At 46.8% G+C, this 18,905-nt stretch overlaps 1 protein-coding gene across 2 annotated transcripts in view; it reads right to left on the reverse strand.

The window, feature by feature from the left end:
• Positions 1-18,905, reverse strand: part of LOC116841806 — a 107,658-nt gene that overhangs the window by 9,640 nt on the left and 79,113 nt on the right. For both annotated transcript variants that reach the window (XM_032810186.1, XM_032810185.1), the window contains exons 9-12: positions 2,989-3,242; positions 792-1,039; positions 438-596; positions 172-317 (exon numbers count right to left, since the gene is read on the reverse strand). In XM_032810186.1, coding sequence (XP_032666077.1) covers positions 172-317; positions 438-596; positions 792-1,039; positions 2,989-3,242 — 807 coding nt within the window. The remainder of the gene's footprint in view (positions 1-171; positions 318-437; positions 597-791; positions 1,040-2,988; positions 3,243-18,905) is intronic.

Genomic DNA, 18,905 nt, shown 5'->3' on the forward strand with positions numbered 1-18,905 from the left:
GAGAGAGAGAGAGAGAGAGAGAGAGAGAGAGAGAGAGAGAGAGACAGAGAGACAGAGAGACAAGAAAAAAGAGACCGCGCCTTAACGAGCGATCGGGCAGATCGCAATCGCGCTTCGATCGATGCTTTCTTTTTTAATGAAAGGCAGTGGGGGGTGGAGCGACTCGCTCACCTGCAGTATCGGCGGATGCAGGTGCAGGAGTGGGTACCGGTGCGGCGGAAGCAGAACTTCTCGCTGCTCTTCTCCTCTCCTCCTCCTCTCGCAACGCAGCCTGCTCCCGTGCTTGCCTCAGCCTATGTTCCTCCTCCAGCTTCAGCCTGAAACGAGAAAGCATATATCGTTGCGTTAATTGAGAAATTTGGTGTCTTCCCTAGAAACTTGAACAGTTCTTTCTCGTCTCTTTTTTTCCCCATTCTTTTTCTATACTCATTACTTACCGCTCGTGCATCACGGGAGACATGAGGCTTAAGGAGGCGGGCGGCGGAGGAAGCATGTCTGGACTGTATCTCAATCCATAAAGAGGATACGACGGCAACCCGGGAAACAACGGCGGTCTCAGCATTCCGCACCGCTCCAAGTACAACTGTTCCTCTAATCTGTGAATGGTATATGAAATTATGTTAGTACGAAATAGTATAAACAGAAGGAAAATTCGTACAGTCGAATCTCTTTAACTAACATTTCCAGAAGAGGTCTTTAGACCTTTAGAGATTACTTAACAGGAGAACATCGGATTTCCTCCCCGCAATTACCCCCTTGATAGCGTGAAAGTTAGCGATAACGTTGCTCACCTATAAGCGTGTTGCAGATGAGGCGGTGGGTAGAGACCAGGATGATAGGCGCTATAGGTCGTAGGATCCAGGGCGAACGTCGGTGGATGGGCCGGATGGTGCTCGGGCCGGTACGGCTGAAAACCGGAACGGGCCAGCAATTCGGAAGCCGCGGCAGTTACGCTGTGCTTGCTGGTTTCAACGGGCCTGGCAGTCGTAGTGTATAAGGAGGGGATCTCCTCGGGTCTTCGTTCATGTGTCGATCGCTCCTAAAGAAAACATATTTCAATGATTACTTCTCGGTAAACACAACGTATAACTCCGCGAGATGTATCTTCTTCTCGTAATAATTAGTAACAACGACCCCCTTAGTGGTGGTCGACGATACAATCGCTTCAATTTAAATAATTAGTATTGACTCGCGACAAATCGCGTCAAATTGTACTTAACATTCGTTATCTTGTCGCGGTTGAATTGAAAAAGCGGCATTTGTTTTGCGCAAACACAAATTCGCAGGAAGAAAAAGCGGGAGTTAGGTGGCGGGAAACCGACAGTATCCCGAGAGTTAACAATATTTTCAAGGCGATTTCCTAGAAGGTGCGGGGCAACGCAAATTGCCTGAAATTTTCCTCAGCTTATAGTCTCTTCCGCCACTTAAACGTTACGAGCGGTTCGCAGTTTATTGCTGGGCGTTGTAACGAAGTCGTGCACTGAACCGGCAATGAGTTGCCGCTCGGATGACTTCGCCGTGGAAATTGGTAGGAAGAACCTCCGGTTGGGCCAAGGCGTCGATGCAAAATGCCGTCCTCGCGAGTATGAAAATTCGAAAAATTAATCTAATGGATTCTGTACTATCAGCAGAGGTAAACATCTATATCGCTATTATTCTCCTAACTCTGTTTCCTAACTCTGTTGTTTGTCCAAGAAAAGTTACATAACTGTAATCAATAAATATTCAGGTCACAACGATGTCAGTAATCGTTGACTCTTTGAGAATGAATGTGCATGCTCTTATATCGCGAATGAAGGATGCAAATTAAAAAGCGAAGCGTATCGCGCTTACTCTCTCGGATTACTTAACTCGGAATGTCAGGCTGGAAATCAGGCTTAGGAGATGATGCTCTGCATTTGCAATGCAACGACGGGCGATACAATCGTGGAGCGGGGTGGGTCTTTGATCTCGCGATTATCGGGAATTGAGCTACCTTATTCGCTTTCCACCCGAGCGAGCATCTTTTTCATTTCGTTACCGGGATTGGCTGCGTTTTCGATTCACCTTTGAGCCTTTGACACTACTAGCAATCCCGCGAAGCCGCTTGAAATGCGTGCACTCTTTTTTCCTTTCGCGCTGTTTGACGTTAGTAATTCTATATAACACCTCGACACCTTCGTCCTTAGTGACGAGATCGTAATTTCAGGCAGGAATTACGCCTCAAGACCACGTGAACCTCGAAATGGGTCGCAATATTGTACACAAGGTGTCCGGGAATTCGCACGCTTTCTCTTGATTACCAGCCCTTTTCTGATACGCGAGTCGCGTGAGAAGCCATCAATCAGGAGCTTTTAATTCCCGACACGTCGAGAGTGTCTCGTTAAATATCGAATTAAATTTCTGACGGCGCGTAATTTCCCCGCGGAGTTGATCGACGAACATTATTCAGTCATTTGTGCATAGTATCCGAAGCTCCCGAGAGTTTTCACCGAAATTTCACCGTTCAAGTAACTTCGTGATTTTCCTACATGCGACGCACAAACAGCGACAGGCTCTCGGTGATGTTACTAAATAAATCGTGTCATCGGTAACAAGCGGACCCGAAAGATCCTAAAGAGAAAGAGTAAATATATGCACCCTTCTCTCGTCCGTGCTGTTACGCATCCATTTACAACATTCCTCATCAACCTAACCGTACGAAAAGAAAAAAATAAATAAATAAATAAAAAAAAGAAAAGAAAATGTGCCGTCCACAGTGGCGAGGCGAAGACCGACCCAAGACGACCGATGTCAACGATTTTTCTCAGCTGCGCCCGCGATACCCCAAGCGCACGCTTATTATTCCGATCATGGGACCACCGAGTGAGGTCGAGAGGGTGCCGCCTTTGTTCGCGTTTCGAAGCGGATGCACTTCTGTCCCGAACGAACGAGGTCGCGAGAGGAGGTCTCTTCCTTCTCTTCACGGTGGAAGAGGATAAAGCGAGCGTGGCCGGTGTAATCACTCACCTTAGCAGGGGAAGGACCTCTGACCAAGGAAGGTGGCGCCCGGTTCTTCGGACTGGCGCGGGGTTCCTCTTCCTGAGGAGCCGGGCCCGCCTGCTTGGCCAGGTTTCTCAAGGCTGCAGCGAAACTTCTGCTGCTATTCTGTTGTCCACCCGGTCCAGGTCCCGGGGTGTGACCCTGAGGTAGAACACCGGAACTGGGTCGGTGGGACTTGCCAATCGAGGTTGGCTGAGCTTTGGTGCTGGCAGGCTGCAAACCTGAAAGCAAGAGGCAGAGGTCAGCGCTCGGGTTCGTGCGAAATTCACGCACTCTGTTTGACTTAACAGAAAAAGAAAAAAGCAAGAACATAAAAAAAAACAAAGAAAAATCAAAAGAATCTACGGTTATGCTTTCCCTGACCTCCCTGACGTCGACATGGTGCGGTAGGTAAATCGGCGAAGAAAATCTCTTGACATGACAAGGCGGCTTTAAAGTACTGCGGCTCGCCAGGTGAATGTCACAGCGATTTACGGAATTAATCTGTTCGTAATGGCTTCAAAAGACGTACGCGTTGCTCTGCAGGATGCGTGTATATGTCGCACGCTTGATTTTCTCCCCGGACGGAAATTCAATCAATCGTGACGTTTAGCTCATCCCCGTCGTGCCACCGGCGTCGTCCACTGGACGAACTTTCTCTCTCTCTCTCTCTCTCTCTCTCTCTCTCTCTCTCTCTCTCTCTCTCTCTCTCTATCTATCTATCTATCTTGTACGCAGCTCGCGGTAACAACCTCCGATAACGCGTCTCGTACCGCGAAAGAGGCGTTATCGGGTGGAGATTAACGAGCGACCCCGTCGTCTCCACACGTGCATTCGCCCTCGTGCTCGGTAACGAGCGTGGCTCATAATTCCTCGCGGGATCGGAGGTCGCGCTCGTGTTGACGTGACCCGCCAGGGAGGTCGGCCGAGCATGATCGACTTCGTGGGAGATTAATTGCGAGACAGCCGCGGGCGGCGAGAGGCAGAAGAAAGGCACTAAGTATCACCGAGTATGCGTGTGTGTACATACGCGTAAGAGCCAATATCGACGCGTCGTACACAGAGCGATTTTCTCACCTCGACACCCGCAAATACCGAGACTCGAAGTGCGCTACGAATTTGTAAATGTCCGAATAATGTGCGGAACTCAACGATATTTATTTATTGTTAACCGCTACGTAAATGAAGACAATTTTGTAATAAGAATTACTGTATGATTTTTTGTAACTAAAAGAAGAATAGATTGATATTCTGCAGTAATTCCTTTTATTTCATACGTGATACTTATATTTTAGGAAGTGAAATGTGCTATTAAAATATTTGCTATGTTTCTAGCCAGATTTACTACGTTCTTTAGCGAAATAGAGACTTCACTGACAGTTTATTCCTGAAGAACATAGCAAAATTAAAAAAATTTATATGAAAGAAAAAAAGAGAACTATAACATTCTCTTCATGTAGTATTGTGTTTACGGATATACTTATCAATCACCAGTAATCTCGCTTACGCAATACGTAAAGTGGTGGTAATTGCACAGTAATTAGCATCTAATAGTTGGAGATATCGATTCCTCGCGTGCTCGCGATGAATCGGTATTAATTTTATTTAACGAAGACGATCAGCCGTAATGAATGAAGTGGCTGGGAACGTTGTCGAGCGCAGGTTTACTTACGATTTCTACTTTCGAATTCCTGACGTCACAGCGGAAACGGCAAGCAATATGATAAAGCGCGATGCGCGCCGATGACGACAATAATTAGGATTTACGGCGAGAGACGCTAGCCGAACGAGCTATAAAATATCGTCGTTGCGCGCCGACGTTCGTTAATTAGACAAACGACGGTGACAATTAATCGCCGTTCGCGACCCGTGAGACAGGACGAACAATCGACAGAGTCGAAATAATTTTAAATCCGCCATGTAACTACAGGCGGTCATGTCAATCATAACTAGCGCTTCGACAACATTGAGCCGCATAATAATGAGCAAAGTGGAGTAACGCTTGCCTAAAATGCGTTAACGAAATATTAATCGTAATCTAAACATTTGAGTTTTAACTCGAGCCGTATTGCCAAACTGACAACATCGAGATGAGATAAAGTACAATAATGTCTAAACACGTAGCGAACTGTCATTCTTATTGTTTTATGGTCATTTCTTATTATCTTTAGATATGAATATTTTTTTTAAATTTTCAACATAGAAAATGTATATATGTTCAATATATGTATACTTTAGTATCAGTATATTTTCCTTTTTTATATTTTTCACTTAGCATCATTCTATATAATTTTTCTTATCTAATCTTCCAATACGTAACTCAATACACTAAAATCATTCCAAACTCACGCACCATATTAAATAAACATCCACACACATGCACGCCACTTAACCAAGTGCAATATATGTATACAAAATTCAATATTTCTTGATACTATATGAGTTACAAAATTTCTTTATATTATATGAGTACAAAATTCCTCTACCAATTCGCAAACAACCACATAAAAGTTTGAGTTATTAATTAAAGAAGATTGGTAAATGTGATCACACATAATACGGTAGATGGAGCTGTGCATTGCAAAATGCTTTTCGAAGAATTATCATCATAACTTTGCATTATTAAATAACATTATTTGCTAAGCAAATGCTGTTTCTTAATTAGCAGACTGATTGTTCTGACATGTTTGATTATATTAAGAAAGGCACACAGGTAGCTCTGCGATTCAAATGTGGTTCCATAGTGCACACTTTCCTCACTTCATCTTTTTCATATCAAGGTTGACTAAAGTGACATCGAGGTAACACTAAATTTATTTTCAAATGTTGTATTTGTTTGATATTATTTTTTCATATTATTCTGAGTCTCACATAGGTCAATATAAAAACGCAACGTTGTGTTATTATAAATGCGACGGCATTGTAATATGTATTCATTATGCCACGAAATGTATACAAAGTCAGTGAAACAATGGAAGGATATTAAAGAAAAGGTCTTGAGGTTCCCATGTAAATTTGATTCTATAATTTTGATGACTGGCAAATTCTGATTGTCGCCTCAACTTCCTTAAGTAATCGATTCAATTAAAAAATTATTTTTTTGATATTTCTCTTTTTACGCTTCGCAAAAATATCTTTCCTTCACTGTTTTCCTTCTTCACTTCGGCGACTTACGTTTCCTTAAAAGCCGACGAAATGCATAATGACATCAGTGGCAAACGCTAAGAGAGGAAAATCGCATTATTGTATCTTTCAAGCTCTTCGTTTCGAACACGCAAGAAGCCGTGGAGGAGTTTGTCAGACTATATCGATGCTCGCTGAACCTCGATCGAGTTAATGAAGGTAAAAAAAATAGTAACAACATAAGTCATAAAAAAAAAAGAAGAAATGATCACGAAGTGTCCGCGACGATCACGCTTTCTGTCTTCACCCCTTTTTCTTTATTATGGTTAGCGACGCACGTGGGCATGTGAGCTGTCCTTTGTCTTGAACGAGGAAGTCGTCCTTTCCTTCTTCGCGCGAAAAACGCCCTTGGGGATGAAACGAGAAAATAACAAAGAGATAATGCCCGATGGTCTTCTCTTTCCATCTCTTGAGGAGGGATAGAGTCGTCCCGCCATTGAATTCTTCATCAGCGGAGTGCAGAGACGACTTCGCGCTGTTTCGGGTCCTTCTCTTCTTTCCCCCGCCCCACCTCCTTCTCTCGGTCCTTTGCCAAGCTATCTTCGTCGCCCATCTTTATTCATCCCTCGTTTCCATCTCGTCCTCGTCGTCCGTGCTCTGTTCTCATTCCCAAAACACTCCGGAACCGAACACCTTTTCGCCCGCATTGTTCATCCCTCGTCGCTCGGAATTCAGTTTCGCGTTTCAGTATCTGCCCGTTCTCCAATAACGTCACCGCTCATCTCGCGCGCTCGTCAATTTTGCGGCAAAACGACGACAGAAAGAGCCGGCGGTGAATAACCTAGGGGAATAGACTAAGTATGGTCGACAACGTACGTCATACCGGTTGTTTCAAGACAAAAGCGGGAAGGTATCCGATTCTTTTTCCACGACGCCACACTGCGCGTGGCTACCGCGTGCGCCCGTCTACCACGTCCAGCGAAGGGGTTTTATGTCCTCCTCGCGAGAAACGCTCTCATTCAACGGCATAGTATCTCTCGCCGTTTCACCTTTTGTTCTCGCAGACTCCCGGCCCCTCACCCCTCTGCCGTTGGCTGTTTGAATAAACCGCGAGATGTCAGCGTCCGCTCTGACAGAATCCGCTCGCACTTCGTCGCCGAAACTTCCGACCGCAAGTTCGTTCCCATCCTACGACGAAGATTATCGCTAACTTACCTACCCCACCTCGCCCTTACATCCCAATCTCTCGACTATCCTCCATCGCTAATCGTCGTTCTCTCGGCTCGACTACACATCTCCTACGAAGAGCGATCGTTCGGTGACAGTCGAGAGATATCCTCTCTCCCTGTGCCGAGTCGAGGGACTTCTCGCCCGCTCGTTACCAATGAGGGTGCGAAACCGTGCTCGGTCGCGGAGCGGGGACGGGACGAGGCGGGCGGCGGCTAGGGACAGAAGAGAGGGGAAAACGACATTTACTACCACCCGCTCTGCCATGGGTATCACACAGGGTGTGGGTTGACTCTGTGTGTCGGAGCCACGAGGATTCCGTCGTGCTCGGAACAGGAGGCTGCGCGGCGGGAGGTGCAGGGCAGTGGAGTGGCCGGGGGTGTTAAGCGGCTTACAGTCTGTTACCATGGTAACGCCACACCACTAAGACAGGAAGAGCCTGAATCCGGCCCGTTACGGTCCCTGCGACTCTCACTACACCCCATCAACGGCGCTCTCTCATGTCCCTGCGAAAGAGCAAAGGGAGGAAAGAGCGACGACGCAAAGGGGCGGAAGACGACGGAGGAAGAGGAAGACGCGCGCGCGCCACCTCCTCATGAGGAGGACGGTGGCGACCGGATTACGCCACTAACTTTGTTTTTACACTCAAGTGTTTTCATCGGGCGCTTCCGATACACATAGGTCGTCGCGTAAATCGCACCTGTTTCCAGGTGCCACCCTCATAGTCCTCCTTCTTTTTCTTCTTTTTTCTCTCAAGTCGAAATTCTGAATTCAAAATGGATAATTTCTTAGAGACGAGGTCGTCATTTTCTTTAGCGCTTCATGGTTCTCGACTGGTTCAGGTATTCGGGTGATTGAGCGTGAAATGAAAACGAAACGACGAGTAAGAACGAGACTGATTATCTGTCATATTGTTCTAGAACTTGAATAACTTTGTGTAGAGTTTCCCACAAAGTTAGGACAAAGCATGATGATTCCTGATTGATCCACCTCTTGTCCGTCATTTTTAGGAATAACGTGAGTGGGAGCGAGAGAAAAGCTCTAAGATTGAAATGATGAGGCAGCTTCTTTCTCATTCACTCACTTATTTCCTTTCTAGAAATGACGGCCGGCTTCTAACTTTGACTTGAGAAACTCTAGCTTCGTGCCAATGATGCAATCATCTACCAGCGATGAAGACTTTCACCCTCACCTCGGAAACGTTTAACAAGATCTTGAGGTTATTCGATCGCCTCCCCTAAGTCTTCAAATACACGTCGTTCAGTGCTGTCCGTCAAACAGTTGCGCGTCGGGATTAAACAAGACACCACGAAGGCGCCCACCTGAGGTCTCTCTCTCTCTCTCTCTCTCTCTCTCTCTCTCTCTCTCTCTCTTTTTTCTCTCGAGTTCCGACTCCGGGCTGTGCAAACTCGCGAAGACTCGCGAGAAAGTTCGTGCTACGGCTTGTTACAAAGCACACGCGCGCGCGCATGAAAGAGTATCGCTTTATCTCGCGTGTCGCCTGCAACACCTCGCCGGCGCGATGAAGTTATTGCGATTCACGTTTACCGGGCCATTATACGCTGTGTCCCGGATTATAAGGGGCGGCTGGGCGTAGCCAGGGTTCGCGATAAGACTCGGGAGGGCGACGAGGTGCTCGTACGTCGACGATGTCGGAAAGTTCGCCAAGTACTTAAGGGCACGAAGACTCAGCCGCGCATACAAGCGATATTAACGAGTCGACGACGAGGTCGCGGCATTGCGCTAAGTGATATTGACTTGGCGATTTCTTGCCGCGAACGCCGTCACTTCGCGCGACAAGGCCCTCTCTATCGAGAGGATATATATATATATATATATATATATATATATATATATATATATATATATATATCTCGCTTTTTTCTTTTTAACACGCCATAATCTCTTGCTCATATATGTAGAGATATTTATCGTCTTTTTTTGCCTTCGCCAGCGCAATATGCCGATGATAAAATTTATTCGAACGCGTTCGAGATCACGTTGCGCGAAAGGATAAAGGGCATTACGCTGGTGCATAGATCAAAGGAAATCCTCTGCGCGCATTTACCTGCCGAAGGAGGGGTCAGGCATGTCGATTTAATATAACCGATAAAGTAATTATCATTTTCGTTCGTACGACAGATATTAATCGACGATGCCAAACGCACAAAGAGATAATTGTCGTGTCGTTAAACGGGGGAGGGAAGCGAAGCGATCATCATTTAAAATCGTTTATAGAATCACGAACCGGTTGCGATAATAAAAAGTTGATTATAGGCGGAGGTATCGAGGTAAAGCAGAAGGCCGATCTATCATCGCGAGGATATAGCGTTTATAAACCAACAAGGCGAATTAAATGCTCGACGGTTTTGACAAAATACGTTGTCGATAACATGATAATTCGTTAAATCTTTTGTAATTAAATATTCTATAAATATCGATATAAATGACGTTGCACGAATATCATTTGCGTAGAAACACATTTGTGTGCGTCCTTTAAATAATTCAATTTTTGATATTCCATATTAAAGCAAAGTTCTCTCTCTTTTTGGAATTTCACGAAGTTGGGAACAATTCTTTTTCACGAGATTGATCTAGCCAAGAAATTACAAGAACGTCCTTATTTTGTTTCCTCTTTTAATAACAATTATATTAAAATCACAAGAGTTTCTTATGTTATTTTAGAGAAAACTATGCCAAATTTTCTCTCGTATCGCTTTTCCGAGCTAAAAAATTACACGTATATGTCCATTATTTGAATATGAAATATTAATGATTATTATATTTTTAATTAAAATAGATCGCGTCTTTTTATTAGGGAACCATATCCGAATTCTCAATTATTGCCCCGCGCCTAATTGCGTTAAGAGCGCGAGAAGAAATCGCCGGCTCTTAACGCAATCGAAGAAATTGAAAAGTGCCGGCGAGCGGTAGACAACAGGTGGAAAGCGATTTCTGTAAGGTTGACAAAACCATCGACGCGGATAGCAAGCGCGAAGCATAATAGAGGAGTGCCAAGAGGAGGGTCGAGGAGAGGATGCCGCCGTTTTCGCGTTGTTCCGTCGCTCGCGCAAGGATAAAATTCCCACCATCCTGCAGAATCTCAACCCTCTTTCCTTCTCTCTCTCTCTCTCTCTTTCTCTTCCTCTCTTTCTCTCTCTGTCCCTTCGTCCGCGCGAGGGGCGAGCGTTCGATCGATTCTCGCGTCGCGATAAACGGGTATCGTTCCGGTGGCGGACGCATAAATCCCCGACGAGAGCTGGGCGCCGCGACGCCGGGCGTCGCACGCGAGAGCGACTCTGCCGGTGGAATACCGTGGACCGCGGGAACGTGTGTACCTGATGCCTCGCGCGACATGAATTATTTAGAGCGTCGTGTACCTGATGCGCCCGCTTTGCCGTTCATTCACGTCCGTCCTTACGTCCGATAAATTTGAGTCGCCGATATAACGTCGCGACGGACGTGACGAATCGCGCGTTTTTCTTTCTCACACCGCTAGAAATCCTAATTTTCGACATTTTCTGCTGCGACAACGCTCCTTTTCGCGCATGAATAAACATCACGAGAGAGCGTTGTTGGCTCATTTTTCAACGCTGTGCTGATTCTTTCACGGTTTCCGCACGACAGAATCATGCGGAATTGTACATTGTTGGTGTCTGCTTTTTCTCTCTTTCCCTCTTTAATTCTTACTATACATATCTCAAATTTTATTTTTTTCAAGGAGATGTCTGGCGTGTCGTAAAATTCGTCAAACGTCTCTCCGACGTTTTCCCGCACGCTGATCGATATGTGCCGAACAATGCGAGTATCTCGCGCGATTCATCACGATATTTTTGCAGTGCAAAACCGTGATGGCGGCGGCGGTGGCGATGACGGGTGGTGGTGGTCGTATACGCTGAGTGCTGCGGTTGCTGCATCGCACTATCGCCACGCGGCCGTTGCGTCTTATGCATAAGACTTTTATGCATAAGACATGACTCGACCGAGCAAAGGGGACGACGTTCCTCACCGACGTCTTCTCCCCGGGGTACTTCCGGTATGCGCAGTAAAACACTGACGGCGGATCGTGCCCGGGATCGGAATTGCTCACTGAGATTCGGCAGCAAGCGACGCGTGAAAAGGGACGCCCTACGAGAACCGGAAGGGAAGGAAACGCGAACAAGGGCGCGAGGGAGAGAAGGATAACAACGTGGTCGTTCGTCCGACACCGGCGGCGAAGCACGATAAGTTAGAGCAGAGCCGTGACTTACGAAATTCGCAGCGATGTAATACAGACGGGGGTACATACACCGAGAGGATCTTACACAAACGTGCGACGTGTGTACGAAATGTTAAGACGAAATTTCCACTCGAATTCTTACTCAAGTCCGAGGCGACAATTCTCCCGTGGGAATACGCCGAGAGATTTTCCCGTCGCGTACGCGGAATGAACACTCACCCCTTCCGCCCGTTCTCCTCGTATACGTCCAACTTTTGAACAGTTTGTCCGCCCGATCGTGTTCGTCACCTCGGAAACTCGGAGGATAAATTTTCATGGTCCTCGTCGCGTTTCGCGCCTCTGTGTGTGTGCGTGTGTGTCGGCCGTGTGCACGGAGAGTGTCGCCCATGAAATCTTAACGTGGGTCGTGACGGTCGCTCGGTCTAGCTTTCAGAGTAAAAATAACGCGGTCGATAATGGCCGGCTGCGGCGAAATCGCGTGCTGTCGAGGCGAAAGTTAGCATTATTTTTAACGGCAAATCGCCGGCCGATTTACTCCGCGCGGCGCTCACTCGCGCTCTCGCCGGCTCGCTGCCATAAGAGCCCCCCGGGGGGAATAAAAGTCACTCCGCGGTATACTTAGTGTGCTTAGTTCACGTTGGCACACGTGTACACCCCGTATGAAATGTTAATCGTGTACGTTCGCTTTTTATTGGCCAGCAAGACGACATAATCGCCGAGGGTTGAAAAAGCGTCAACGACGCTGGAAATCGATACGCAGCGTGCTCTTGAAAATTATATCATAGCTTTGGAACACAATTGAAGAAATGACAGAAACGCGCGATTATTGTTAAAAACTCTCGTAATTCATAAAATACCAACTGTAACTTTGTTTATTGTTGACGTCTTCAAGGACACTGACACGTGTATGTGTGCATGTTTAGATGCGTTCAATTTTTTTTTTGTCGATTCAAACATTTTTGACAGTTTTTTTACAATACTGTTTTAACAAACAGTACTGTAAAGAAACATTTACTATAAAATTTCACGAGAAAAAGAAAATATCGGCATACGATTGACAAATGTCATATTTATGTCACTTTAAATTATTTTCTCCGAATTTTAATAAACCGCCCTCAAGACAAGAGCTATGAATCTGCTTACTACGAATAAAGATCTTCGACGATACGCTCTCTCTTCGGTCGTCATTGAAGTCAACAGTGTGTTATTACAATCTATCAAGAGGCATTTATTAATATTCATTAAAATTTACCAAAACAGAATTAGGTGTCAAGTATGTTCTGCTCGTTTGGAAAATCGCTGAGAACGATCGATATCAAGAGGTAGAGGAAATTGAGAGGAGCGGCGACGGTTCCTGCGCAACTTAATACCGACCGTAATTACAAGGTGAAATTAAGATAAGTTAGGAAGAAATTCGACACGAGGGGCGGCGCCCAACGCGATCTTTTCGAAGCGCACATCTGCGCCGTACACAGGGTGGCTGAAAAACATGGCGGCGTAAGGGTGAAGCAAGAAGGCCTCCTCTCTTTCTTTTTCTCTCGACAGTCGGGGAGTGCCGCGACCAACCCCTCGATATTAAAGCATTGAAAAAAAGACTCGAGAGGGAGTGCTGCTACCTTTACTGGGTAAAGTTTTCCCTTTAACCATCCCTGTCGAACGTCGCGATACGATACGATACGATGCGATACGCGTCGACGAGAACGCGGCGACGAAGATGAAGACGACGAAGAGACGCCGGGGTTGTCGTTGATGATATTAAATTTCCGGCGACGATGCTACCAGTTTGTAGACAGAACCGGAAGGGTATCGACCCTACACAAGACGCGCGCGCGAGGATGACCGATATCGCTTTACAAAAAATGTCATCCTACCGCAGCTCGTCGTGACTGTTGCCTCAGAAACAGCGCAGTCGAATGTATGTCGCGAAAATTGCAAAATCATTTCTCAAGCGCTTACTCCATCCTAGTCGGATAAAATTTGCTTGCCGCTGAACTCTTTTCCCACTATATTTCTATTTGTTCAATTGCCACGCGATATATCGATCCATTGGTCTACTTGTTCATACATTTTTATGGTTTTTTTCCTGTTTTTTCTGTTGTTTTCTTTTTTTGCATATATAACATATTGCATAATTCTCTTTTGCATATTACTGTTTTCTTTTCTGCACTGTTTTATTAAATTATTTTGTGTATGTGCGTTTACACATAATGACGCATATGTGATCTGTTGTCACAAGAGGTATTATCCTATTTATAAATAAATAAATATCAATTGACGATTATTAAATTTTGTTATGCCCCTTCCTTCTCTTTGATCCGAAATACAGTGAAGACGTCAGAATTATAATTCGGTGGCAATCTGAAAATTCTGGAAAGAAATCACGATGTCGCACTTTCGCGTCATAATTATGCCAACAGAATTGCAAATTACACGTGTCATCGAACGAGATAGTTCAATAGCTCTTGCATTATACACTTGGTGAGAGAAATATCCGGTTACACATACAAGTGTCAACTGGCCGACACTCGCTCGGAAGGAGCGTGACATCGAGTGCACGAGCTGGTGAAAAGGGCAGGCGAAATCCCCGATAATTCGATGAGACTCCAGGTCGAGTGTCTCACGTGATTCCGTAACTCGGCTCAGTTGTCGTGCCGACGTTCGATAACCAGCCGAGGACACCCTTGGGGAAGAGAATCGCGAATGTAGAGGGCGATCTGGTCGATGCCCGCGGTTCACCCTCTCGCGTGTATCCTCCGGCAGTGGTCGAGGGTGGCGGAGAGAGAAAAAATTTGTTTCGTACTCGGAATATTCCCCTAAGAGCACTACGTGACTCGTGGTACGCGTGGGGACAAAATAAAGTACCGCAACTGAAGAAAGATATACAAATAGAACGATCTGTGATACACGGACATATACGCGTCACAAGACAGGCGCGGATAAAAGTAATTTGCACTACATCCGAGTTCGAGTTTTTTGCAAAAAACGGATGCAGCTGAAAATATTGCGAGATTATTTAAAAGAATTTACGCCGATTGAATAATAAAGAGCAGATAAAAATAAAAAAAAGTGATAGAGATAAAAATATATGAGTTGAGAGCTGACGCAAAGACCCGGTCAATGGAAAGAAGGAGCGTGGAAGAAGGTGAAAGACCAGCGAGGAAGGGAACCATGTAACAGCCGTGGGCGCCCTTCGTGTCAGATCGTGGTTGACCTTTTCCTATTTAATCTGCTGACTCCTCGCGTAACCCTCTATCCATCTCTTTCCCTCCATTTCTCTTTTTCTCGTAGGGAGCACCCTCGGCCGCGCTCGAAAGTCGGGTCTCGCGTGAAAAATCGATGCCGGAAGGACCCGGGCGGCGGATTAGCCGGAGGGGAGAAGGACCGGCTCGGCAAGGGCAGCGTCTAACAGAAAACGACGAAGGGCCGAGAAGACAAATTGCGGTGCGCGAGGAAAGCGGATTATATGTGCCGGCGATTTGTATTCGCCCGCCGTTTCCGATCGATTTGCGGCGAACGAGATACAGACAAGACAGTCCCCCCGCGGGGACGATGCCTTTTTCAGCAATAGACAGCGCGCCATCGATTGTCATCAGCTGTAATTGTCATAAAGCGCGATCGTCGACCTCACGGCGAAGTTGAGGCTCGAGTTCCGTTGCCTGTGGAGATAAACAAGCGACCGAAATCGGTTAATCGTCGCAGAACCAGTTTCTAATATCGATTGATCCAAGCGCCTGGTGATATTAAATCATCAATTTCGAGACTTCAAGGTCGATTATAAATTTGATCACGCGCCGGTATTACACGACTCGTTGAAAAGCGATGACAATTGTTTTTTTTTTTCGTTCCGCGGCTTTTCCTTTGCCTCTTGCCTGATGGTAACCTTTTCCACATGCAATATCCGCTTTCGTCCCTCGATGACGCTTTGTTCGTACGCGGCAACAATCAACTGTCAGAGTTCAAGCCCACCCACTCGCCCATATTTTTCGTTGCGTAACGAGCGTGTGGAAACTGCAGCCTTGACAAAGGCTACCCGCCGACCGTGGTCGGATGGACATCTGTTCTACTCGCGACACGAATAGCACGTCGATTCATCGGTTCGGATCGTATCAAGGTCGGAAAGCATCTCGCCGTTAAATTGCTCGCGCCACCCGGCACTCTCGTTATCGTACACCGGATCGATTAATGTCAGAAGCACAAAGCCGAGTCAAACGACGCAAAGCTCGTCGACGAGTTGATTAGCGCCAAGTCTCTGATAACGGCGTCATGACAGCCGAAATGATCGCACTGTCGAGCTTGCTCGCGGCTCATTTTAAGTGCGATGAGAATACTACGTTGCTGAAGATTACACTGAGACAAAATGACTATAAATTTGGTTAAATCAACTATTTTTTTCTCTCAGTGCAGAGTACAATAATCCCCCTTCAATATTTTCGCTCTCATCTTTCAGGCGCTTTGCAATTCAGAAATCAATGTGGCGAACGCAGCATAGCAGCAAACAGATTTTGCCACAGATATATCTTGACAATGGTACTTTCTAGTTTCAGCAATGCTCCGTTTTGCGTATAATATCGCGCGGGTGAAATCCTTTTTTTGGTAAACATTTGCGCGGGTTCCTTTGTTATCACGCAGGTTCGTCTCTCAGCGTTCACGAGACGCACGAAGCTGCGAACGTGAAATTTTTGCGCGAACAGCCGGGCAAGGGCGGCGGCGACGGCGACCGCGGCGAGCTGAAAGCCGGCGAAACTCGAGGCCACCCTTACGAGTCCCTTGACATTTTGCCAAGCACCCCCATTGAATCACCATATAAACGACTCCAGGGCCTGCCAGGCTCAACCCCTGATCCGCCCTAACCTCAAATATACGTTTCATTTTAGTCCCGTAGCGCTACGACCGTAATCATGGGCGTAGAGTTTCACCGCATTTGTACGTCTTCCCCGAGAACGATCGATTCAAATCCCGCCAACGTCACCGCTCTCGAAAAATCGCAATCACCACCAACACCCTTGTCGGTATAGTCATACGGGAAAATCCCTTCGTCGAAGAGTTCGGGGCAGGAGTGGTAGAAAGCAGGATTTCTAAAGTTGATTTTAAACATGGTTCTTGTATCGCGCAAATTATGGGCTTTGCTCACATTTATTCTCAACCTTTTAATTAACATTTTTGCCGCGAGCTACAGATATTAATAAATGTAACAAAGTATTAGCATGTAACCGTATGATATTATTACGAAGTTTAATTCCATCGTCGCGACATACGTGTATTAATATTAATTAATATTCGACAAAGGCCGCAGGATATACGTTCGAGATAACCAGGCAAACTCGAGTGTAATTGCTGGCGAGAACGGGGGTAGAATTGAGATGTCGACGCCAATGCGACGCGATCTCTTTGCCCGTTGCTTCCAGTGGTGCCGGTGGGATTTCGCGTCGACGCCGTTCGTTCGTTCGTAAGGTACTTTGGAATTTCCATATTAATTCGTTAGATCGTGAAACGTGACGCGAATCCGCGATTTAATAACGTTTTGTTCGCTGGCACCAGCGGGGTTGCGAGGCGACGACCCCCATGGTCGACCCCCAGTCGTTGGAATAGAGCCGAAGGGGGCGAGGAAAGAAAGAGAGAGGGAGAGGAAGAGTGGGGGAGAGAAACGAGGATGCGAAGGAGAGTGACTGAACGGCTATTTAGACGGGACAACATCCAAATATTATCGTGTGAAAGTTCACGTCGTTGGATTTTTGACTTGATACGACGCCGGTTTTTGCCCGAAACGAACGGAAGTACGTTCCTAGGAACGTTAAATTGTTTATCCAGCAACAGGGTAGCGCACACTGCTCTGAGAGTAATTCGAGCTCTTTCCAATCGGTCATAAGTGATATTCTACGGAACATCAAATCATCGATAGCCTCAAAAGGATTTCACAAATACCGCGAGACAACGCACGATTGCCGTCAAACGTGGCGTCGCTCGTGTCGCGCGCACGATCGTGTATCCTCTTTGCCATCATTGCCGGCAACAACCACCGGCGGCACCGCGCCCTGTCCTCCGCCGCTCTCTCGTTGCCAAATAAATTCCCCGGGGTAAATAGTAAAATGAAATCTGCACCGCCACTCGGTCGCCGTGAAAACACGGCCCCTCATTAATTCCGACCGCCGCTATAAAACCCCGGAACAGCGGAACACACCGAGCGAGCTAGCCCCCGCAATCCCTCGCCCCCTACGTTGGCTTTACTCTCTCTCTCTCTCTCTTTCTATACACCCCCCGTCGTCGATCTACCCTTTTCCGCTACCCGCCGCCGTTCTACGTGTTTCGGTACGAGCTGTGCGCTCACTCTCCCCCCCCCTCTCCTCTGCCGTCGCCCTCCCTCCTTTTGTCCAACGGCTCCCACCAGAGAGAACCGACCCTCCTTTCCCGCCAACCCAGTATACGAGCCGCGCACACCGCCCTCGGCCGCGTATAAAAGCCGCGTATTCAATTACCCGGCATCGACCGGTCGAATAACGAATGCGCACGCCATGGAAAATATTCCCCGTCTGCCTGCCTTTGCAGCACGCGCGTACAACACGCCGTTCGCTACGGGCGCGCGCGTCAACGTGAGCGCGAATACGACGCGACGGACATTTAACCCTTTACGACGTAGCGGCCGGACACGATTTAAGGATACGACGTTACAGTTGGCGCTTTCATATCGTACAGTACAATCGATACTTCACGTACGATGCGCCCAAGCGTATTTTAATCACCGATATATTATTACCTCGGTCGCGGTAGTATCGAGTACTTTAGCCGAGTATTTTTAACACAGATATTCTATCCTCGACGATGTGCTTTCTCGGTGCCAGCTATTTTTTTTCCTTCTGGCTTCCCCATTTCGATCGTACACGCGTGGTTTACTCTGCTCGATCTTTCGTTTTTCCGGCTCGATTTTCCGTGTATGATTCGAAACCACTGGGATATTTGAACAAGGAGAGAAAAGTCAGTGATATCGTGAATCACGAAAGATATGCGTTTCGCAACGTTTGCTTCGCTTCACTGCAAATCGCCATATCGTTCACTAACCGGCTACAATCATGACCTAATGGCGGCGCAACACTTTCTACCTTATACTTCTTTTTCGACCGACCATGCGAGCCCACCTTTCGACTGATCCGTGGCTCAATGGCGCGGAAGGAATAAGCTTCGGATTAGGGGACGATTTGCGTTGGGGCGCGCTAATTGTCGACGCTCGGCAATGGCTTTCGGACCCCCTCATCCATGCGACGCTGCACCCTCTGTTTCGTATCCCCCCGCGGCGTGCTGCCCTTCCGTCAGAAGACCTCCTGCGTTTCCGCGCTCATGACAC

The sequence above is a fragment of the Odontomachus brunneus genome, unplaced genomic scaffold, assembly GCF_010583005.1.
Source record: "Odontomachus brunneus isolate Ranch 3 - 2012 unplaced genomic scaffold, Obru_v1 Obru_scaffold_018, whole genome shotgun sequence".
NCBI classification, from domain to species: domain Eukaryota; kingdom Metazoa; phylum Arthropoda; class Insecta; order Hymenoptera; family Formicidae; genus Odontomachus; species Odontomachus brunneus.